Raw genomic sequence first — 25110 nt, forward strand, 5'->3', positions numbered from 1 at the left:
TTCTCTCAGGGAGGAGGCTTCAGTGGGGTTCTCTTGGCTCCCTCCCTTCTGTAGCCTGGAAAAAGTAAGCCATGAGGCTCATTCCTCATCGCTTTTTTTAGCCTAACTAAATGTGATTTAAAGCAGCAGAAATTTCCTGTCTGGACTCATGGCTGCGCCCTCCATAAAGAGCAGAGGGACTTTTAATTTTCCAATGGAAGTAGATCCTCAAATGCTCTGGGAATGGCCGGATGGGCCACCAGTTTAGCCCTGACCTCACAATCCCCCAGCCCAGGATGGCATGGCCTAGTATGGGGCAACCTCTGCTGATACTTGGCTGTGATGGAACACTGGCGACTGCTCATAGGCCAAGCCGCAGAATGCCAATGGGAAGCAGGATACAGGCTCACAATCATAATGCAGCAACCATCGGAACACTGTATTTAGACATAATTGATGAATAATAAAAATAAAGTGAATATCTAACAGTTCTTTGGGGAGCCTGGGTATTTGATGGTTAGATTCCTGTTTGACAACTAGTGCCAACAATGAGTGTCAGAAGTGGCTTGCTTCTGCTGAGGTACCACCTCACACCTAGCAGATTGGCCAATAATACAGCAGTAAAGGACAATGGTAAATATTGGAGGGGATGTGGCAAAATGGGGACACTCATGCATTGTTGGTGGACCGATCCAACTGTTCTGGAGGGCAATTTGGAATTATGCCCAAAGGGCTATAAAACAATGTGTACCCTTTGATCTGGTTATCCCAAAGAGATCATTAAAAGGGGGAAGGACCTACTTGTACAAACATATTTATAGCTGTTCTTTTTGTCGTGGCAAAGAATCAGAAATTGAAGGGATGTCCATCAGTTGGGGAATGGCTGAACACATTGTGATATGCGATGGAGTACTAGTGTGCTATAAGAAATGAAAGCAAGATGATTTCAGAGGAAGCTGGAAAGATCTGCAGGAGCTGATGAAGAGAGAAATAACCAGAACTGGGAGATTATTGTACCCAGTAACAGCAATAATGAACAATGATTGACCGAAAACTTGGCTACTCTCAGCAATGCAATGATGTGGGACAATCCTGAAAGATTTATGACAAGGAATGCTCTCTATCCCCATTTTGGTTTTGTATGACCAAATGTGACCAATATGGAAGTGTGTTTTGCCCAACAATAAAAAGAAAAGGAAAGAAATGAGTTGCTTTGTGGAGTTCACTGGACAGGGAGTTGTGAGGACTTGACTCTGGGCAAGAAACTTGACCTCATAGTGCCTCAGTTTCCTCATCTGAAAAATGGGGGTGAACTTGATGGTATCAAAGGTCTCTTCTGGCTCTAGATGTGTGACCTCACTGATAAATGGCTAGCAGCCCCAGGGTGAGGCCAGTGCAGAGCTGAAGATCCAGGGGGAAGACTCCTAGCAGAGCCTGGGAGCATCCTGCTGGTGACCCAAATGATACTTCTCAAAGTCTGCAGAGTGGAGGAAGCCAAGTTTACCTCATTTACCTCAGTGGAATGCCCCAAGCCCGATGGCACTGACATTGCCCTAGAACAGTGGCTGTCCAGGTAGAATCACTTCCTTTGATTAGGCTGTGCCTTGATTTCCTTTCCTGCTCTAGCACCGCCTCCAGGCAGGAGCCCTCCTCCTGAGCCCCTCTTCTACCTTCTACTTGCAGCTCTTTATTGGACTTCTTTCTGTCTGATCTTTCATTGTTCTACCCAGCTCTCAGTTTTTGGTACATGGGGGAATTAAGGGGAAGTGAGCTGAGCCTGGATCTTTCACTCATCTGACTGACTTATCATGCGCAAGGCATTCGACTTCTCTCTCAGGCTCAGTCTGTTCATCTCTCAAATGGGGATATTTATAGCAACTACTTCCCAGGTTTGTTGGGGGGGGGCCCAGTGAGATCATGCATGTAAAAACACTTTGCAAGCTTTCAAGACATAGAGACATGCCGGCAACGAGCAATTCTTAGAGTTATGATTGCAATTTTTTGTTACTGTGGTTGCCACGTTACTGGAATTCCTCTCCAAGAGAACTGTTCTCTAGCTCTGGTTTTCCCTTCTTGTCCCTGGTTCGAGGGTTTCATTATTTTTTAAACTACACCTGGGACTTTCCATTTCCAATCAAGGAATCTGCCTGTATAGCTTCAGGTTCATCTCGATTGCTTTAGCCCATTGTTCTCACCATCATTTTGGATTCAGTATAATTGAACTGAATTACAAAAATGTTTTGGGTCCTGAATCCTCCGTCCCATCTTAGTGATCTCTGCCAGATGAATGTTTTCTGCAAAGGTGATAATCACATCCCCCGTGCAGCTATTCCAGTGATTACTAGTAGTCTGGTACTGGAGGTTGATCTCTGTGGCACTCTTTGAGAGACCTACCTCATCTGGGGCTAAAACTTTAAAATTAAAGGCTCTTCTCAGAGACTACTCATTCCATCAATTCAGAGTTGGATGTCTGGTGTCATGGACCTCTAAATAATTTTCCAATATTGATGGCAATTTAGGGTCCAAGAGGGAATCCTGGATTGGTGGGAACTTCACATTTGAGGCACCATCTGCAAAGAGGATCTATGGGTGCAACATTTAAATTAGTTTCTCTACTAAAAGTATTATATTTGTAGAGTTTATTAAGATTATTAGAAATCAGGGATACAAAAGAATAAACCACGTGCCCATGGCCGATTTTGAAAAATTCAGAATCCCCGCACTTAGTCTACTCACTACATCCTTGCAATCTCTGAGTACAGGAAGAGAGTGAAGTAGGCGTTACAGTCAGTTTAAATACAAATTGTGATCTCGGCCCAGGTGGGGAATTCATGTGAGATTATAGGGAATTCTGGGAACTGCCAAGGACTTCTGGGGATTGAAGTCTGGGGTTCAAATCTCCATTTTTACATTCCCCATTTGGTTGTTATTGGGAAAAGTTTCCCCCCAAAGGATCATGAAAACATAATCAACTTCAAGATTACAATAATTTGAGGATAAGAGGAAAAGAACAAAACCAATAATGCTAGAAACTGTTAAATTCTGTTGCTTTCCCCCTATACCTATACTGAAGAAAATATTATTGAGTTAACCATATAAAAACAGCTTTTCTATTTTTGACTTTGTAAATTGTCACATAGATGATGGATGGACTCCATCAGAAAATTGCTACAATTGTATAACAACCTTTGGAAAATTTAATGAGTTAAATATCTGAAATTGATTTTAAGGGTTCTTTAGACATGATTTTTAGAATTTTTCTTAACAGTCTCTGGTCATTTTGCCTGCCCCTAACAGGAAGTAAGGCCCATTTTAGTAGCTGAAGTGAAATCACAATTATAATCCCCACCTCCCACATTTATAAAAATGTGAACGGAAGCTGGGAAGTTAATCCCAGGGCATATAATACCCCTGGAAGACTCCCAAAAGAGGAGCATTTCTCATTTATAATTTCAGCTCACTTTACTTAACATCAACAGTACAGGGCTTTGGGTTTTTCCTAGACTTCTCTGCCACATTTTTTGTAATATCTAGATTCCTTGATGATGTTCTAGACCCAAATGAGTTTTACTTTGTCAAAAAAATGTTTACCAAGGTTGAAAGATTTGCTACATCTGTAAAAATTGTGACAAATATCCATCAGTTCATAGGCTTTTAAAAATGCCATACAGCAACTTATGTAAAAAATGATAGTGGGTTTGTTTGTTATTGTAATTAACTGGAATATTGAGAATTTTGGGGATATTGATACCTACATATTTGTACTACTGCTCTTTATAAAAAAAAACTGTTACCTTGTGAAATTCATTTGCTTGTACTCACAGTGGATCATGGCCAGAGAGGAAGAGGAAATGGATCTCATTTTTGGTGAGAAAGCCTTATATTCTATATTTTCTTAGCTGACACAGTGTCAATGATTATAAGCTATATTTTTATTTTTAAAACTCTTTTATTATATTTTTCTTGCATATGCAATATACTATTTCAGTTTTTTATTTTTTCTCTCCTTTTTATATTTGAAGCACATGTCACCAGTATTAAGATTTTCTTTAACTTTTTTGATTTACTATAAGTTTAAAATACATTTGCTATAATTTCAATGCATGCCCCAAAAGCTTGAGACTATAAAAATGATGCTACTAATTGTTTTAAAAAAATTATGGGACTTTGCTTAATGAGTCTGTCTGATTCCAGGACAAGATATACAAAAGAGCCATTACATAGGGCCAAAGAAACCAATCCAGGAAGGAAGGATTGATGCACTTCTAAGTCAATACAAAGGACTTGAACCTAATGTGAAGACTCAAGGTTGCCACACTTAACATACGTTAAGACGTAGGCCTTCCTTGTATCCACACTCTTTGGGAAAATACTTACAGACGAGTATCCCAAACTTGGCTCTTATAATCTAGTCCCTTTTCTGTCTTTCATAGTGTGGCAAACTTTCTGTAGTCCTGGCTACTGACTGGGTAAATGCTTACTTGTTTATATCATTTTAATTGGGCCTTGATTCAAGGACCTACTACAGATTTGTTTTTCCTTTACTTAGAATTTTTACACATAAGACTTTAATAGTCTATATTTTCATCCAGAAATTATCTTTTTTACTTGGATTTTTCTGATGTCTTTTTAATTTCTCTTGCCAATTGATTCATACCTCATTACTCAGCCATGTATCCCTAAACGATCCCTGTGTTTTTCAATCACCCTCTTCAAGGGGGGAATGTAAAAATATTATGATTTTAAATTGCAAAGTTTAAATTCCTTTTGAGAAGAATTTTAGGTTAAGAAACATTCTACTTTTCTGAATCCAGAAACTGAACTGTTTGGGAAGACACCATGAAGATGCCTCCAGACCACAAGCTGCACGAGAAGATCGAGAGTGAACTTTGGTTGTGGTTGATTGAACATTTATTTGTACGTATACTTTCATGCCAAAGGAGACTTCCCCTTAACTGTTTTCTTTTGTCAATGCGTCTAGCAATTATTGGTTTTGTTCTTTTTCTCTTATCCTCAAATTATTGTAATCTTGAAGTTGATTATGTTTTCATGATCCTTTGGGGGGAAACTTTTCCCAATAACAATCAAACGGGGGAATGTGAAAATGGAGATTTGAACCCCAGACTTCAATCCCCAGAAGTCCTTGGCAGTTCCCAGAATTCCCTATAATCTCACATGAATTCCCCACCTTGGCCGAGATCACAATTTGTATTTAAACTGACTGTAATGCCTACTTCGCTCTCTTCCTGTACTCGGAGATTGCAAGGATGTAGTGAGTAGACTAAGTGCGGGGATTCTGAATTTTTCAAAATCGGCCATGGGCACGTGGTTTATTCTTTTGTATCCCTGATTTCGAATAATCTTAATAAACCTCTAAAATATAATACTTTTAGTAGAGAAACTAATTTAAATGTTACATGGGAATGTAAATTTTGGGCCCTGGAAGTGATCTAACTTGGATTGAGTTCAGATACAGCCTCAGACACTTCACTCTGCCTGCCTTGGTTTCCTCATCTTTAAAATGACATCATAATGTGCCTACCTCCAGGGTCAGTGTGAGGATCAAATGAGAGCATGTTTATGCAGTGCTTAGTAAACCTGAAAGAGCTATAGACATGCTAGTTATGATGATGATGCTGCTGCTGCTTAAATAGTCGTAGAATTCACTGAAAAGGTTAGATGGGATTAACCAGTACATGAAGAGCCCTGTAGCTGCCCAGGCTCCTTGCTTCCCCTGTAGCCTTCTCCTCCTCCTCCTCCTCCTCCTCCTCCTCCTCCTCCTCCTCCTCCTCCTCCTCCTCCTCCTCCTCTTCCTCCTCCTTCCTTCCTTCCACTCCCACAGAGTGCATAGATGCTCTTACAGCTCCTGCCTAGCTGGCCAGGCTTCAAGGATGAGCTCAGTGTTTTGTTCATTAGGGACAGTTTGGTGGCACTGGACCTGGAGTCAGACTTGAGTTTGAATCTGACCTCAGACCTTTTGTGGCTGTGTGCCCCTGGGCAAGTCACTTAACCTTGTTTGCCTCCGTTTTCTCATCTGTAAAAAGGGGATAATAATAGCACCTGCTGCCCAGGGTTGTTGTGAGAATCAAATGAGATACTTAGCACAATGTAAGTGCTATATAAATGCTAGCTATAATTTTAATGGTAATTATCATTGTCATGCAAGTGCCGGTTCAGCAATGAGGGTGACATTAGAAGCAGGGCACCCAGGGCTGGCCATCATAGCAGGTCAGAGAGAAAGGCTGTGCATGGTTGGGGAGGAGGGAGCAATCACACTGCCCAAGGAAAGCATAGATAGATACTTCAGGAAATAGAAACTCTTCACCACCCGCCATCTTGCAGACACTATGGATCCAGGGAGATGTTTTCTGTTGACCAAAGCCCGTAGAGTCTCAATAAGACCCACACAATGCCTACCCATTGCTCTTCATTGGAATTTGGCACCGTCCATTCAAGGGGATACATCCTTTCAGAGGAGAATTAGCTCCATCGGCAAACCTGGCATCTCTGTTTGGAGGAAATCACCGCTGTTTATCAAATAAATCCGATCCGCCAGCAGCAGGAAGATGCTGCATTGCTTGAAGCTGGCCTTCGGACTCCCAATCATACCAGCTTGAGACCTTTTTAAGGGTGGTGAGGGCATTTGCTTGGCTCTGCCAATACCATGATGACCTGACAGACACCTTCCTCCCCCACCCTAGACACCCGCCTTCTCACCGCCCAGCTACAAACCTAGGAGCACAACTGGCATGTTGTATTATTGGGAACATTCCTGGGATGGCAATAGTGACTGGCTTTTAAGAAAAGTTAACTCGTGGTCCTTAGGAATTCCTGGATATGGAACATTTAATGTTATTTCCTCTCAGCAACCAAACCAACCCTTCATGGGTGAGTTTACACTAGTTTTCAGGAGAACAGAGTAGTTGGTTGTGTGAGGACATACCCTAAATTCCATCCTCATAAAAAAAGAAAAAGAAAAAGGGGAAAAGAGGCTAGCCAGAGAGCCTTAGACCAAGAGTGAAGCGAAGCCAGGGACGTTTTACAAGCCACTGCATTAAAAATGGAATCCACTTTCTGAGGGGAAAAAGGGAACCAAGAATGTGGAATGTGGGCTCTGGTCCAGCTGAGCTATGGCAGGGCTCCAGCTCTTATACATCCCTGTAGAACACTGTGTGTGTGTGTGTGTGTGTGTGTGTGTGTGTGTGTGTGTGTGTGTGTGTCCCTGCTCTGGAGTATTTAACGTTATGGTCTAACTAGAAGGGAGATTTTCCACATTTTGGGAAGCTTCTCACATTCATGAGGCTATTTTTAAATGGTCTTTTTACCTTTTTTAGTATCACTCTCATTCTGAATAGACATCGTCACTTCCCTTTGCAACTAGCTTTTCTTTGTAATGAAGTTGTTTTAAAAAAGTTTCAGGAGAAGTAACTAATTTATTGATAGTGGCTGAATGGTGTATGCAACATTCTGCATCTACAGTCACCAGCATCTCCTGTTAAATGGGGAGGGATATTCATTTCCTTGTCTCTTGGTGGGGGGAAGAGAAGAGAAGAATTTAATAATTGTATTTAGTCAGATACTTAGCTAATAAACATTCAGTAAGCTCCAACTATGTCTAGGCACCATGCTAAGCGACGGGAATACAAAGAAAGGCAGAAGCCAGATCCCTAGAGGCAGCTGGGTGATACAGTGGATAAAGGTACCATAGATGATCAAGTAATATTAAAAAAAATAACAGTTTCTCTGAAAAGAACCCATCTCTCAAATATATAGTGAAATGAGTCAAAGTTCTAAAATAACAGCCATTCCTCAATTGATAGATGGTCAAAGAATATAAACACATAGTTTTCAGAAGATGTGAACGAATGCAAAGGGAAATGAGCAGAATCAGGACGTCCTTGTTCACAATAACAGAAATATTTTAATAATAATCAATTGTGAAAGACTTAGCTGCTCCAATCAATACAGTGATCCAAGACAATTCCAATGGATCCATGATGAAAAAAGTTATCCCCCTCTAGAGAGAGAATGATGGGCACTGAGTGCAAATTGGAATAGAATTTTCTCATCTTTTTCTTTTCTCTTTTCAGTATGGCTAATATGGAAATGTTTTGCATGATTTCACTGGCTAATTGATATCATATTGCTTGTCTTCTTAGTGGGTGATGGAGGTGTGGGAGGGAGGGAAAAACTTTAGAACTCAAAATGTAAAAAGAATGCTTAAAATAAATAAATAATACATTTAACAAAATGCTTATTGACTGGAATCTTGCTTTCTTGATTCAAGCACACTTTCTGCATAAAACCTTTCCCAGTTCCCCCGGCTTCTAGATTAAATTTCTGGCTTTCGAACATATCTTTTATATACTTATTCACATCCATTTCAATAGAAGTGAGCTTCTTGGAGGCAAAGGCTCTTCTATTTTATCTCCTGCTCTCCCCATGGCTTAATGACTGGCAAGTAGCAGGCACTTCATAGATCCTTGCTGCTTTGTTAATTGGTAGTGGGTGCAAAGTCTACTGAAGAACTTCTTTAGATCTCAGAAGACAGAGGAGCTGGGGGGGAAAGAAAGGCTTTCCAAAGCTAGTAGTTTCATTTTCCTGTTCATGAAGAGTGGCAACATTTTGGATCTGGGGGAATAGACTTCACATCAATTTTCAGAATTGTGGTCAACATTGCCCTGTGTTGTTGACCACATCCCTGGTTTTTTATGGTGAATTTTTATGGTGAGCTGGCAGTGACCTTCAAGACCATCTTGGCCAGAGGTCCTTCACCTTGTTTGTATCATATACCTCTTTGACATACTTCCTAGGGAAGCCCAGGGATCCCTCCTCAGCATACCTCATAAAACAATATGCATGGGATTACAAAGGCAACCCGTTGGGTAGCAATGAAGTTATCAAAATAGATTAACCTCAGGTTAAGGAACTGATCTAGGCCAATTCCCTTATTTTATAGATGGGGAAGTTGAGGTTCCCTGTGAGCTCAGGGTCCCAGAGCTCATTGATGATAGAGCCAAATTCAAACCCAGTTTGTCTCACATTCAGCTTTGTGTTTCCCCTTCTCATTCTCCATGCCTGGGACACCTGGCTTGTTCTGAATAACAATGGTGGCTCCTTAAACCCCTACTTCCTATTTCTGCCCAGAGACCAGTGGTCCTCACTTTAAAAAAGTGGGGGGCATAGAGGAAACCTGGGCCGGAGGCAAATTGAGAAAGGGTTTGGAGAGACAGGAATCATCATGGAATAAGAATTTAGAACATATATCTATATATCTTGTCATCAAGGAGGTAGACTTCTTGTAGGGTTTCCTTAGGTCCTACCATGTCCTTGTAAATTTTTTGAAATGATTTCCTCAAACCTTTAGCTCCTCTCAATCAGAAACTTGACTATACCTTCACATCTCACTTAACTGGCTCACAAGGTCTCCCCCACCCCCAAGTCAGGTTTTTCATTAGAGGCAAGTACATGTATTCTCTTAAAGTGCAGCTTGGGGCAAATCCCAAACATTCTCATTGGCTAGAACCACAGAATCTTTAAGATTAATGGGACCTTAATGGACTTATCATCCAATCTAAAATTAAGACATTCCTGAAAAACAGAGGGTATTGGAAGACCCACAGGGAAGGACAACCCATTCCTCCTTCCCAGGAAGCCCATTTCATTTTTAGACCACTCTTATCCAATCTCACTTTACCTTTCTGTAACCTTCCTCCCATCATTCCTAGTTCTGTCTTCAAGCAGAAGTTAGATCTCTCTTCTCCATGACACTTATCTAGACACTTGAAGACAGCCACCATGACTCCTCTTTTTCTCTTTGCTCAACATTTTTATTTCTTTCAACTTTCAATCTAGATATAGCACTACTGAGGGTCCTTGCTATTCGTTGCTATCCTATACCATCTACTGGACTCTTACCAGTGTATTCAATGTCCTTCCTGAAATGGGGTGGTTTGAATAGGGGAGGAGGCAGAGGGATAATTATTTCTTTAGTCCTGAGCACTGGGCCTCTCACAATACAGTCCAAGAACACATTTATTTTTTAATTGCAGTGTTTCATATGGAATGTTCAGCCTTACAAAATTCCTCCTAGGTCTTCTTCACATCATCCATTATTAAGCCAGTCCTTCCCAATTCCAAAGTAATAAAACCAACAACAGCTAATGTTTGTATTATGCCTTGGGACTCAGGCAGCACTTTAAACTGATGATCTTGCCTGAGCCCACTGCAACCTTGCCAAGTTAGAGGTTGGTGCCACACCGATTGTATTTGGACAATTCACTGCTAGAAAGATTAGAATTTAAGTGGAGCTCTAAGAGTCAAGTTGAGCCAAATAAATATAGTTGAAATAAATATAGTTAGATAAAGTTGAGACAAATAAAAGAGAGTGAAGATTTTTATTTTAAAGTAAAATTTTAATAAAATATTTGCCTCAGTTGCCATACCTGGTCCTTCTAGGACTAATGATTTATGTGTAGGTTTTTCTATTTATTGAAAATAACTGAGTTCATCAGTATGAATTTAGGGAGACAGAAGCTAGGGCAAAAGTACACAGACCCATCCCACATCCCAGAAGGTCCCACTAAGCATCCCCTGGCATCAAGAGCATACTTCCTTTCTTTTCTTAAGGGTGTGCTTACTAATTGGTATAACTCTGGTTCCACCTAACCTTAAGGCGGTTTAGTGTACTTCTGTGGAAGGAGATGTGGCTCTTGATTGGTGAAGAGAACAATGGATACAACACTGTGTACCTGTGGGGTTTGGGTCCCTTGATTGTATACAAACTTTGAAGCCACACAGAGAGAGAGAACCTTCTGGAAGGTGGTGGAGAGAAACATTTTAGAAAGGCAAATAGGCACAGGAAGCCAGCCCCATGGTGTTCCTCGACTTGTTTGAAATTCTAGAGAATTATGAGAAGGTATCTTCCTTAGATGAGAAATTCTTCTTTTCCTGGTTTGAGTTGTGTTCTTATCTCTCATGTAGAGAATTCATTTATTCTTGTGCATTTTTTGGCATATTCTAATCTATAAAATTCGAATTTCTGTTTTCTGTTTTTGCTTGGGTAAAGGAATTTGCAATTTAAAGAATTTATTTTTTCTAGTTACATGTAAAAACAAATTTTTAACAGTTAAAGTTTTTTTTGAGTTCCCAATTCTCTTCATGGAGAAAGCAAGCAATTTGATATGGAATTATACATGTGCAGTCATGCAAAACATATTTCCATAGTAGTCAAGTTGTGAAAGAAAACAGATCAAAAAAGAAAAACCATAAAAAAATAAACTAAGTAGTATGTATACTTTGATCTGCATTTATACTCCATCAGCTCTTTCTCTGGAGGTGTAAGTTCTTCAGAATTGTCTTGGGTCATCATATTGCTGAGAATACATTGAATTGTGCATTGTATTGCTGAGAATTGTTGGGTCAAAGGGTATACAAAGTTTTATAGCCTTTTGGACTTAGTTCCAGAGTGGCTGGATCAGTTCATAATTCCACCAACAGTGCATTAGTGGCACAGTTTTCCCACACCTTTTCCAACATTTGTCATTTTCCTTTATTGTCATATTAGCCATTTTGATAGGTAGGAGGTGTTACTTCACAATTGTTTTAGTTACCATTTCTCTAATCAATACGAAGAGCATTTTTTCATATGATTATAGATACTTTTGATTTCTTCATCTGAAAACTGTCTGTTTATATTCTTTCACCATTTATGAATTGGGGAATGATTTGTATTCTTATCAGTTGGACATAGTTCTTTACATATTTGTTTACTCACTATTTGCAATGACCTTTCATGTAGCCAGTGTTTGGCGGCTAGAAGCTTCGAGTTACCCATCCTCTCCCCAGTTAAGAGAATCAGGAAAATCGCTTTTGTTCTGAACCAATAGTACCCACAAAGCGGAGACATTTGAGGGGTGGCTGATCAATAAAATCTCAGCATTGTACCCCTCATGCCCAGACTGAGTGGTGCTGCTGGGCTCTGCCTTTCCCTCCCAGGAGGAGCTGCTCTTCCTCCTGCTCTGACCATTGACTTGGAACTCAGATCCAATCTATCCATGCCACCCTCTCTGGCCATTTATATATATTAGGTACTCCTGCTCCCCTTGCCACACACAATCTCACACACGAGCATCTCATACTACACTACTCCCAGGGTTATCTTAATGAGCTGAACTACTGCAGTCAACGAGTCAAAATAGCAACTTCCAGATAATTTTGAGTGCCACTTATTTCACTCTCTGATCCACATTCTTAGAAGAAATACAGTCTGTGGCTACTTGACGCAACTACTACAGTCTCTTTTATCCATGATAAGAATGAAGTGCAGCTGCTTAGAAGGGAGAAGCAGGAGCCTGGGATGTCTGTTCAGCCCAACCAGAGCTAGAAAATAATCCTTTGGATGAAACACTAAGGGGGTGTTGCTGGGGACCAAAAGACAGAAGTGGCAAGTAATCCCTACTCCTGAGGAGCTCCTATTCCACTGACTTATTCGCCATCCCACAAACCTTTCTAAAATGAAATTCCTACTGTGCCAGTCTTAACAAGGCTTCTGAGTGGGCAGAATTTTGGTTTTGGGGGGTCAGAAGGGTCCTAGTTCAAATCCTACCTTAGACATTTACTAGCCATGGGATCCTGGGTAAGTCAACTCATCTCTCTGTATCTTAGTTTCCTCACTTATAAAATGAGGGTTTTGGACCTTCACCTAAATTTTTGATTCTGTGAAAACTGGGCCTGGGGGGAAAGTGGTGAAACAAGGGCCATACCAGTCTTGGGCCTGTTTTGTAGTGACTCCTGGAATATTCACCTCTTCCTCACACATTGGAGGCAAAATATAGTCACTCCCATTTGATCTCTTTCTGAGTGATGCTCAGAGTCTGCAGCACAAAGTCATTTAGGAGTATAGCATGAGTACACATAGTCCTCCTCCTTTGCTAGAATTGCCATGAAAAACCACAGATCCCATCAAATGAGGGACCATTTCCTCTTGAATCTTCCTTTTACCTTCCAATATACAGGACTGAAGAAATGGATCAGACACAAAATAATAGGAAATATGGGACATCCCAAGTGTAATATGTCTTACAAATCAAAAGTGACAATTGGAGGCAAAAGGAGATTAGTGAGGTGAAAGGACCTCCCAAACTCTCTGGAAGAAAAGACTCCTTCCTCCATCCCAAAGATCGCTGGGGTTCCTGATATCCTCTTAGGTGACTGCCTGAGATCTTGGGAGTGTGGCCCTGCCTCAGAATCACCCCAGAGGGAGGGACCACTCTCCCAGGACCTTACCAGCAGCTGAGGTCACAGACCACAAAGAAGGAAGAAGTTATGACCCAGGGTAGGAGATTAGGTTGCCTCCATCTTGAGGTCATGTGGACTTTTGCAAGGTCAAGGACTTCACGTGGGAATCTGGGCTTCTCTGTTCTCTCCTTCAAAGCCTCTGAAAGAAGTGGCAGGTGCTGGCCCAGCAGTGGCCACCCCAATGAGCAATGCAGCTGTGACTAGAATGACAGACCAGTGAGCACTGACCCTAGTGGACCCATTTGGTTGAGGTGACCCTTGCTGCCCTAAAGGACAGATTCAGCTTCACGTGGCTCTAAGACCAAGTGAGGGCAGATGCTGATAATTCTCTGGCTCCTTTGGAGTCTTCTCTACAAGGGGAATATATCCATAGTAGTGGTCCTTTTTTGGGGGGACTTTTGTCCTTTCCTTTACCACCATTTCATCTAGTGTGAAATAAAATGTGTCAGCAGCTGCTAACCTTTGGGTTTGGTTGGGTGGATAAAAGAAGTTGGGAGCCCAAGTGCTTTAGTCTAACACAGTAGATTTATCTGGTGCCCATTATGGAAGGAGGCAAGAACTAGGTGTGGAGACAGCTGAAAAATGGGTTCAATTCCCTGGAGTTATGACAATTTTCCAAGCTAGGCTAAGATGATAATAAGGAGAAATAGAAGGAAGGAAAGAAAATTTTTCATGTGAAGCCAACATTTCTCCCTGGCCTATTGTTGTGAGCCAGGGTGAGATTGAAGAGAAGAGAGGGGCGTATCTTACGTGCATTCTCTTGGGTTCTTGCATCCCTCCCTTCCCACTCAAATTCAGCAGTTCACTACCACAGTAACCACCTTGTCACACATAGGTTATATATTATCATGCCAGGAAAAAAAAATTCACATTGCTAAAAGCATATAAGCCAGCCATGCCTGTCTACACATCACTAGAGTATTCCAAGATTCCTCCATATTCATTCACCTTCCCAACAAGAGGGAATTAAAAGAAATTACAATTCCCTTTGACTTGAATTCAGACCGATATGAGAATGTCAAACATCTTCTGAATGCCCTCTAAGGCATGAAAATCAGTGACCAAAGAGATAAACAATAATTGGTGGCCACTTACCAGCTTTGCCCTTCTCTGAAGCACTGGGCACAGCCTGAAAAAACAAAAAACAAAACCAATTAAATCATGTTACTAAGAAAGAAGCACAAAAAATCTGTACTATGAATCAAGGTGATCGATACAGCAGAAACAGGAATGCCACACAAATCTGTCACAGTCAAGTAGGAGTTCTAAGAACAATTCTTATTTCTAAGAGCACGTGAAGGTTTGGCAACCCCTTTCCTCAGGGCCACTCTGTATGATAAGTAGACCATGTTGTCTAGTATTCCAGATGGGAAAGGTTATTAAGTTATATTGACACCAAAACTTCCTGAATCCTCACCACTGTCAGGGAATCTCTGAATTCTCATGCCCCTTATGGTCAAGTCCCCCACTTCTCAGGCTGAGGGGCTCTGTCTCCTGTTCCCTGATTCTTCCCTGGGATGCTCTGCCCCCATGGACTTCTGGCTTCCTAGAGATATTCCCCACCATCATCCACACAGCAGTTTTAGCTCTTCCCCATTCCGATCCGTTTCTCTGAAGCTTAATGCTCCCTGGAATGCTACTTTACCTTATGCCCCATTCTTGTAGGACTGGTTAACAATAGGGGGGGCTGTGTGCTGGTACCCATCCCCTTCATGAACTATAAGGAAGCAGGATTTCATTGAGTGTGTAGGCAAGAAGGGCATTCAGTTATTCATGATTCAACTGATTTCTACAATCCTAGTGCCTTCTGTGGGTTAAGTCCTGTGATAGTTCTTGGGGATACAGAGGCACAAGTGGAATGGTCCTGACCATCATTTCTTTAGAGAGATAACAGATAAGAAAATGAAAGATACAGACAAGGTAAAAAGATAACAAGTGGGGGGGGAGAGAGAGAGACAGAGTCAGAGAGAGAGAGAGAAAGAGAGATAGATAGATAGATAGATAGATAGATAGATAGATAGAGAGAGAGAGAGAGAGAGAGAGAGAGAGAGAGAGCAGGAAAGAAGCTATGGACTCTTGGAGGAGAAGAGAGGTGCTATAGCAGATACATTTAGACCAAGGCACAAAGGAAGGAGATGGGAAGGAATACATGGGGAACAACTGGCTGATGGAGACTGATATGAAGAATCCTTTTCCGCCTTTTGTTCCCCTCAGATATCATACTAATTTCTTCCCCTGGCCATTTTGTCCTTCTCCTATTTTGCCAATGAATGAGAATGTGACTGGAAAGAGACCACCCCTCTACCTCTCACCTACAGAGAGGAGGAAGGTGTCATGGAGAGAACACTGGCCAAGGTTCTAGCTCTGATTTGGCAGCTAACTGACTGAATGACCTTAGGTATATTCCTTCTCCTCTCTGGGACTCTGTTTCTTCCTCATTAAAACGAAAGGTGTAAATATGTGACCTCAGAGGTCCCTTTCAACTGAGATTTTGTGGTTCTCAGTCTTTTTTTTTTTGTGGCTGGAAAGGTCCTCTCAGCAGCCTGGCATAAAAGGAGACACTTGTGAGATGGCAAATGACTGCAGGTTGACAAAAAATGATGAGTAGAAATCTCCGAGTTGTGCTGAGTACATTTTGGAGAAACTGGAGTATTGGGTTCTAAACCTAGGCGATCTCAGAGTTCATGGGCTAGAAGAGCATCGAGAAGCCATGAAATCCCACCTTCTTGCAGGGAGGTTAAGAGACTTGCCCAGCATCACATAGCTAGTGTCTAAGGCAACATTTGATCCTAGGTCTTCCCGACTTCATTTTCAGGGTTCTCTCTGTTATAGTAGTCTTGCTTTAAAGATTTTGTTATTTTTGAAATAAAGAAACTGAGGTTCAGGGAAAGGAAGCCTCTGACTCAAAAATACAGAGGCAGTGAATGTGAGAGCCTACATGATCATTCAACTCTGATTCCAATTCTTAGCTCTGCACTGCCTCTTACTGTCCATTCCAGATTGTATTTACACCCAGCTCAGTGAGAAAATGTTGCCTGTGCCAGTGCTCCCATCTCAAAAGTAGTTTTGAATTCACCAGTGTCCTTGGCTAATGGTTTCCATCTGCTGCAGTTGAACTGTGTCTCCAGGAAGTGAGTCAACATTTTTGGCAACGAAGCAATTAATGGGATTTTCCTGCTGGCCACATGGGTCTGCCCTAACCTAACCAAGACTCTTCCCTCCTCAAGATGGAACAAAGGAACCCCCACTAATAACTTCCAAATGACAGATTCACAAATGTGAAAAGAAAACCAAACACAAACACTGAAGGTCTTCCTTAGTTCTGCACTCTTTGCTCTTGTGCTCAGAATCTAGGAAAGTCAGCTTTCCATTTTGTTCATACCTCCTCAATGCCATCACTGCAGAGAAAGTGGTGGCTGAGTCACTGGGACCAACCACCCTTTTCATAATGAGAGGGATGGGTCTATCTAACAGACCACAAACAGCAACTATGAGAATTTATCTATAGGATACTATTTATAGAAATAATGACAGACTTACTTGACTGGGAAAGTATTAAATAATTATGGTCAGGCCATCACAATGTAATAGAAATGACTATATTGTGGTGATTAATCTACTTATTGAATGCTATACCAATGAAACTACTAAGGGGTTACTTTGCAAAAATATAATAAATAACACTAAAATGAATCTTGAGGAAGAAAAGGTTAATTTATTTCTCTTATCTCCATCTCTTTTGTCATCAATATCTACGTTTATATATAGTACATATATATCTTTTAAAAAGAAAACCTTACTTCTATCTTACATAGATATACTTGGGGCAGATAGGTGGCTCAGGCTAGAGAGCCAGGTCTAAAGATAGGAAGTCCTGGGTTCAAATCCAACATTAAAGACTTCCTACCTGTGTGATCTTGGGCAAGTCACAACCTAAATTACCTAGCCCTTATTGCTCTTCTGCCTTGGAACCAATACTTAGCATCAATTCTATCTGCCATCTCTTTGTTTATTAATGGAGCAGATTTTTTACATAAGACCCAGGAACAAATAGAACATAGCTTTCATAATCCTTAATTAACTCAACAAAAGCAGAGTAGAGTAAGGATCATCATACGCTAAAAAAAATGCTGGGAAAACTAAAAAGCAATATGGCAGAAATTAGACTCATACTATGATCTCATACCATATACCACAATAAGCCTTACATGAAAACATGTCCTAAATATAAAATTCTTCTTTAATATTTGGAAGATAGTGTAAAAACATTTCCAGATTTATATATGATAATCCATGTGGACACCATTCTCCCACAGTAAAGCCAATAGGAAGAAAGACAAATGCTCTAATGCGCCAATACTCCTAAAGATTGGTATCCAAAACCATACCCTTGCAGAAATCTTGAGAAAGTTATTGAAGATTTGTGGGAAGGGTTTGGAAGGTTACATCAACATCTAGCTGGTATCCATGGTAAAAAAAAACCTGAATTCCATATTATCTAAGTACAGGCAAGTAACATGTTAGCTATAGAACTGACCTTGGAAAACCAAAGAGTATGACAAATTGAAGATTCCATCCAGAAGAAGCCAAAGGCTATGTATGACAATGCAAAAAATCAATATCATACATGAAATACAATGAAAGAAAATCAGCATCTCTCATAACCTTTGGTGTATAGGTTTAAGAAACAAAGATTTCAGAAATGAGAGAAAATCAATGGAAAAAATAGATGTGGACAATTTCTGGTTATTATTATGGCTGCTAGCAAATCATGACAACAAAGTTCAGGTTGTATTCAGCACAAAGTAGGATATTTTTCATCATTAATAGAATGAATGACACAACAGGGAAGAAATTGATCTCTAGCTTCTCTGACAAACTGGAAGGTGGCAGGAAAAGAGAAGACCTCTATTTTTTTATTTAAGCTCTTACACCGTTGTGTGAATGACTAGCCAAGAACTTGACGAACTTCCCCTTAGACACAGGTCTTTCTTTATAGAAAGTTCTCATTTGAATGCTACTTAAGAGTAAAGATAGTTTTTTTTTTTTACTTGTGTCCTCAATGTCTAGCAGAGTGCTTGGTACACAGTAGAAGCTTAATAAATGCTATTTGATTGACTGATTCATCTACTATAAAAAGATTAGAACCCAATCTTTCTAGATAGAGGCCACTAATGTCTTCCTGTATGTTTTTATAAAATAGCTACTGCTTGTCTTAGTAGCAGAAAAATCTACAAACTCTTACAAGAAAATCATATGTTGACTGAAGATTAAAAAAAATTGCCCCAAAAGACACTCCTTGCCTAAGGGTGGCATTTATACTCTCACTGGTCTGACCAGACTTGGGGCTCTTCTCAATAGGTGTCCCATTCTCTATAACCTAGTGAATTGTCTTTCTAACACTGAAAACCACAAAGAGGACACACGGGTCTTCAGGTCATGGGACACATCAAAGATATGTCCATAGGATCTAAAGCAGAAATAATGAGCCATGATGACCCAGCAAGAGGATGATCAGAGCTGAAGGACACAATAAAAATACTCATGTGCTCTGTATGCATCAGCACAGATGTGGGGAGCAGAGCATACCAGCCACAGAATATACTTCAGAAATTCAGAGACACAGGGCACTGTGTAGACCTGCCGGGTCAGCCCTCCCTCCATTTTAGAGATGAAGGGACTGATGGAACCCAGAAAAGCCAAGAGACTCCCAGATGACCAGGAAGCTAAGAAGGAGATGAGCTAGGACTCAAACCTAAGTCTTCTGACCCCAAGCTCATGCTTCTTCCCCTATTAGGGGAGTGAGGGGTGTAATGAAGAAGGTGTAGTGAACAGACTGCTGGACTTGGAGTCAGGAAAACCTGAGGTCACAGCCTACTGTAGGCACTTTATCACTTTCAGCCTCAGTTTCCAAATCTGTAGAAATGGGAATAACAGCATTGATCCCACCAGGTTGTGGTCAACATGAAATGAGATATATAAAGTATTACTTTGCTGATCTTTTTAAAAATTTCAAATTTATTCATTAATTTGTTATAACAAAATACCAAATTAACTGCTTCCTTCCCTCATTAGAGAAGTTATCATTTGACAAAATGATATATGTATTTATAAACTGTCTTAGTTATTTCTATTTATCAGTTCTCTCTGAAGGTAGACCCACACACAGGTCATTTTTCAAACAATAGTTCTGTTGTTGTATACATGTTTTCTTGGTTTTGCTCATTTTGCTTTTCAAAATTTTGTGAAAATCTTTCTGTGTTTTTTCCAAAATTAACCTGCTTGTCATTTCCTTTGGCACAGTGGTATTCCATCGCAATTAGCTATTCCTCAATTGATGGGCATCCCTTCAATTTCTAGGTCTTTGCCACCACAAAGAGAACTGATATAAATATTTTAGAACAGATGGATTCTTTTGCTTCTCCCCTGATAAGCTCAGGAAATAGACCTAATAGAATTATTTGTGGGGGCATTTGGAGCTTGAGGTAATCTTTTGTTCTCTTCTGCCATCTTCCTCCTTTGTTGCTTTTAAAGTAGTATGGAAATGCTGCTACAACATGAGTGAGCTCTTCCTCCAATTAAACAAATGCTGAAACAAGTGGATGCTTTTGGCTGGTTCCTATTGGGAGCTCTGGCAACCCCAAAATCTGGATCTTTCAATGGTAAGACTAACACATTGCCTGCTGGCATGAGAGAAGGGAGGAACTTGGGCAGATGCAGGGAGGTATGTGCAATCCTAAGTCTGAGATGCTCAGTTAGACATCCAGAAAAAGCCAAAGATATTTAGCCAAAGAGCTCTGCTACTTAAGTGCTGGCCATGAACACTTGCAAGAAAGTGACTGATACTATGGACCAATAAGCATCTAAGATAGCAACTCCCTTCTATTGTCCTATCATCATTCACCACATCTATCTGCCAATCCCACCTTGGTCCTGTGTTCTCAGTTAACTGTTCCTTCCTTCCTCCTCCATGCCTGACCTAGGTGTCTCCCCTAGCACCGAGGTGCTCTTTAGGAACCTTTCAGCTGTCCCTCCATTCCCCTGATGGCCCAAGGGGGTCCCCATGGTGCCCTGAAGGTTTTGGGGGCTGTTCCACAATTCAAATGGGGACATATGGCTGTGCTCAAAGGGAAGCTGTGAATGGAACTTCTTCCTTTGCAGCAGAAAACATTTCTTTGTAAAGTGAGTGGGTGGTAATCTATGTATATATACATGTAGTATAAACATGAGGTAATCTCAGATAGAAGGCACTTTGAGCTGAGTCTTGAAGGAAGTCAGAGAAGCCAAGACGAAGAGGTGATAAGGAAGAGCATTTAGGTATCATGGAGTCAGAAGATGGTGAAAACCACAAGGAGGTCAGGTACCTGGACAATAGAGTACACAGAGGTGAATAAGGTATAAGAATGCTGGAACTTGAGGAATTTTACATACTAAATAGATTGTTTTTTAGTAGAACCTAGGTGGAATGGGTTGCCACTAGAGTTTGAGTTGAGGGTAACATACTAAGAGCTACATTTTTAGGAAAATCACATTGGTAACTGATTAGAGAATGGAATATAGTAGAGAAAGATTTGACACAGGTGGACCAACCAGTAGGCTATTGTAATAGTCCAAGCAGGAGGGGAGGAAGAATTGAACCAGGGGTTGGTGACTATAAGAAGACCAACTATAGGAGAAATGTTGTGAAGGCAGAAAGAATAACAGTTGACTGAAATGATAACAGATTATATGTTAGATGATTATAAAAAAGGAGTCAAATGTCCAGGATAATGTCCTCAAGTGTCCAGGAGGGTGGTGGCCCTTAAAAGTCATAGGAAAATATGGAAAAGGGGAGAGATAATGAGTTCTAGTTTGGACATACAGTTGTCCCCCTCTATATTACAGTTCACTTATTGTGGCTTCACTGAATTGTGGGTTTAAAAAAAATCTAATTCTGTATTGCGGAGTTTTCACTATATCACAGGATTTTGCGGATGAATAATATGTAACCAATGGAAATGCAGTACGCCACTACCATTTGCTCAAGTTTGCCAATGTGAGATTGGCTGATGAAATGAAAGGCAACCAACCACAGCACTCTTCTGTATTCTGGGTGCTGACTGGCTCAGTGTTTGTAAGAGTGTGGGAAAGGTTTATAGGAGAGTGGAAAGGGTTTATAAAACCTTAAAATCTATATAAATAATAAAATAAACGTAATACCTCTACTTCGCAGATTTTCACCTATTGTGGGGGTTTCTGGAATGTATCTCCTGTGACAGGTGAGAGAGGGATCACTGTATTACGTTTGAGATGCCAATGGGATATCTAGGTGTGTCCTAATTATGTCCTCTGGCTGATAAAAAGTAGACACACCAATGGGAGTTCCTGAGCCATGCGTTTAAGTGAAAGGGCTAGCATATTTGAAGGGATCTACATAGGATCAGGGATGTCTTGAGTTGTTAGGGGAATAGGAATAGTAACAACAAATTACTTTCATGGTCCTCTGTACTGAATTGCTCCCAAGAGTAGGTAGCTCTCTAAAGTAAGATTCTTTTCCCTGTTTGCCTATTGAGAACGACACATATTATCAGTGTCCTCTCCATGGGGCAAAAAAGGACAGAAGCCAGAGGTTGTACCTCTGTACCTTACTCTTTATAGGTTTTACTTATGGAGGGGGAACCTGATTCTCAAAGAGGACCTAATGTTCCATTCACTGGGGATTTGAGAGCTCCAGCCAAAGCTGTAGGTAGCAACCCTCTATGCCTCTATGCCCTATGCCCTATTTTTTTTAACCCTTACTTTCCACCTTGGAATCAATACTGTGTATTGGCTCCAAGGCAGAAGAGTGGTAAGGGCTAGGCCATGGGGGTCAAGTGACTTGCCCAGGGTTACCCAGCTGGGAAGTGTCTGAGGTCAGATTTGAACCTAGAACCTCCTCTCTCTAGGCCTGGCTCTCAATCCACTGAGTTACCCAGCTGCCGCCACTATGGTGGTTTTATGAGTTCATGGGCCCTTCAGACCTTGTCCTTGGTGGGTGGCCCTTGTGCACTTGGCTCATAATCCTTCAATGATTGATTGCCACTGAGTTGCTAGAACTTTCTTTGGAGTTTTTCTAGCGTGGCAGGACCTGGCAAAGTGGCACAGTTTCTGAGAGCCCTGGGTTCCATCCTGACCCAGACTGTGCATGGGGGAGGATGCTTGCAGAACTGGGATTCCCTATGGAGGCTACTTGGCTTAGTATAAGAAGGAGAAGACCAGTGAACTCCAGGGAAGGACAGAACAATTTTGCCTTCATCACTAGTCTGTGCAACACAGTCTGACTCTGTTCGGACCATCTATGCCCACTTCCTATGAGGCCACCATCCATTTGTGATTAGAGGCAGATGACTGAGTAACTTAATTTTTCCTGTTGTGATCAAAGAGGTCTCTCTGTTTCCAGGACACAGAAAAAGCTATGCTATTCTGAAAATGTCAAATTTAGGAAGGCCTTAAAAGGAGAGTCCTCTGCCTTGGTTCTTGAGCTAACTATCTCTCCTCCTGCAGGGATTCAAGCAGAGCTCAGCAACATGGAGCCTGTTATTTCCCCCAATATCATCCGTAGAGTGACTGTTTAGCTTAAAGAGCTGTTTATAGCAACCAACACAACAACCCGAGCAGAGCTTGAAGAGACCAAGGGTCATGGGAAGCATGGAAAGGGCCCCAAGGCTTAAAAGTCAGGTCCCACGGACAGAGAGTAAAAATCTTGTGTTTCCTATTTTTCCAGTCCTGTGGAATGGCTAAAATGTTCCTCCCCCCCCACCCCCCCATCCTCATAAGCTCTACTCCTTCTCTGCCTCCTACTCTTAGAGAAAGGCTAACAGGAGATAAGAGACTTTTGGGAATAGAAGCTCTTCCCCACCAGAAACATGGGAGATGCCTTGTGACCTCCCCAATGGCCCTTTTGGCTACTAAGCTGTTTTCTACATAAAAGTTGGCTGAAAAGTCTCTCCTATTCATTTGTGGAAGGTCATGCCCTCCCAGGGGTCACCCTTGTAAGACCAACCATCTCATTCAGGAAATAGTCCTTATCCTTCCATTGAAAAACACTAAGATAAACCTCAGTGATCCCCAGGATCAAGTATAAAGTCCTGTTTGGCTTTTTTAATGCCCTTCATAGCCTGACCCCTACCTCCCTTCCTTTCTAGCCTTCTTGCCCCTTGCTCTCCCTGACTATCCGTGGTTCAGTGACCCTGGCCTGCTGACTGTTCCTCATTTGTGACTTTCCATTTCCCTACCCTATACTTCCCTGAGGCTCCCCTATCCTCTTTACTTCTACTTCCTGCCTTCTCTGCCTTCTTCCCAGTTGTATGTGACTCTTCCTGACTCCAGTTGGGGGTTTTCTTGGCAAAGATACTGGAGTGGTTTGCCATTTTCTTCTCCAGTTCATTTGACAGATGAGGAACTAAGGCAAACAGGGTTAACTGACTAGCCCAGGCTCATCCATCTAGTAAGTGTCTGAGGCTGGATTTGAACTCAGCCCTTCCTTACTCCAGGGCAAACACTCTATCCACTGTACCATCTACTGTATTTAAATTCTACCTTCCTTGGGGACATTGGGGAAAAAAAAAATCTTCCCTTCCCTAGGACTGGGTTTCTTCTAAAAAGGGATATTAAAAATACCTATGGTTCTTTCCACATTCATATTCTGTGATCTTGTGTCCTTGGACTAGGTTTTTTGGGCAATGATTTCATGATATTTGTTTATTTCTTTTCAACCTGGACCCCATTTTGGGCCCTTCTTACCCAAAGGAGGCAAGAATCAGTTCAAAGAGCTTCCTTCACTTTTTCCTTAAAGTTCTCATTGTCAAAAGATTTAAAAACTAAAAGAAAAACATCTGACCTACAAAATAGTGTAAGGGGAGTTACAATCTACCTGAAAACTATCACCAAATAAAAAATTTAGATGCTATATTTCAAGAAATCATAAACAAAGATTTCCCAAGTCATACTGAATTAGATGACAAAATGAAAATGGAATCCATGAGTGACTTATAAAATGACTCCAAATTGAAAACATGAATGTCATAGTCAAAAACCCAGAACTTCTATGTTAAGGAAAAAATATTGCCAGAAGTCATAAAGAAAGAATTCAAGGACTAGGAAACCAGTGTGAAGATTGTACAAGATTATGCCATAACTACTTAAGAGGAAAAGTAATCTTGGAATATAATATTCTATAATACTAGTGCAAGGGGAAAATGAGTCTTTAATATAGTAGAGGATTCTTGGACTTTCTTAATGAAAAGACCATCATTTGGAATTTTAATTTTCTTTAAACTAAAGAAAGGATGATAAAGATTGAACACACAAATATGTGTGCACACATTTGATGTAGGAATACCTTAAAACAAACAGGGAATGGGAGAATAGGGAGAAAGGTAAGAAGGATTTATTTTAGGGGAAGGGTAGATTTGGGGAGGAAGCAGTCACAAGTAAATAAAGTTCAATTTCGAAGGATAGATCACAAAGGGGGAATTCATAGGAGAGAAATAAAGTATAAGAACCAATAATTGGGTTCTGAAAGGTATAGAGACTGAAGAATGCACTACTTCAGTGGTAGATTACTAGTATCCTTGCTATTCTTTTTCTTTCCCCAACTTCTTTATAAATTGGTGGTGGGGCAAGACGAAAAAAGAAAAATCATAAAATGAGATGAAAGAGGGAAAACAAAATTAATAATAATCACAAATGGAAATGATTTCTCAAAATGAGGACTGTAGTAGAATGGATCAAATAGGAGAATCTAACAATATGTTCACAAGAACCACACTTGAAATATAAAAAATTCATAAGAATTGAACTAAAGGGGGAGAG

General features: G+C 40.8%; 1 protein-coding gene across 3 annotated transcripts in view; it reads right to left on the reverse strand.

Moving 5' to 3' along the window:
- DLC1 (DLC1 Rho GTPase activating protein) overlaps positions 1–25110 on the reverse strand; it is a 207888-nt gene that overhangs the window by 109394 nt on the left and 73384 nt on the right. For all 3 annotated transcript variants that reach the window (XM_007495633.3, XM_056803392.1, XM_056803394.1), the window contains exon 5: positions 14374–14407. In XM_007495633.3, coding sequence (XP_007495695.2) covers positions 14374–14407 — 34 coding nt within the window. The remainder of the gene's footprint in view (positions 1–14373; positions 14408–25110) is intronic.

This window comes from Monodelphis domestica, chromosome 6 (genome assembly GCF_027887165.1).
Source record: "Monodelphis domestica isolate mMonDom1 chromosome 6, mMonDom1.pri, whole genome shotgun sequence".
Taxonomy (NCBI): domain Eukaryota; kingdom Metazoa; phylum Chordata; class Mammalia; order Didelphimorphia; family Didelphidae; genus Monodelphis; species Monodelphis domestica.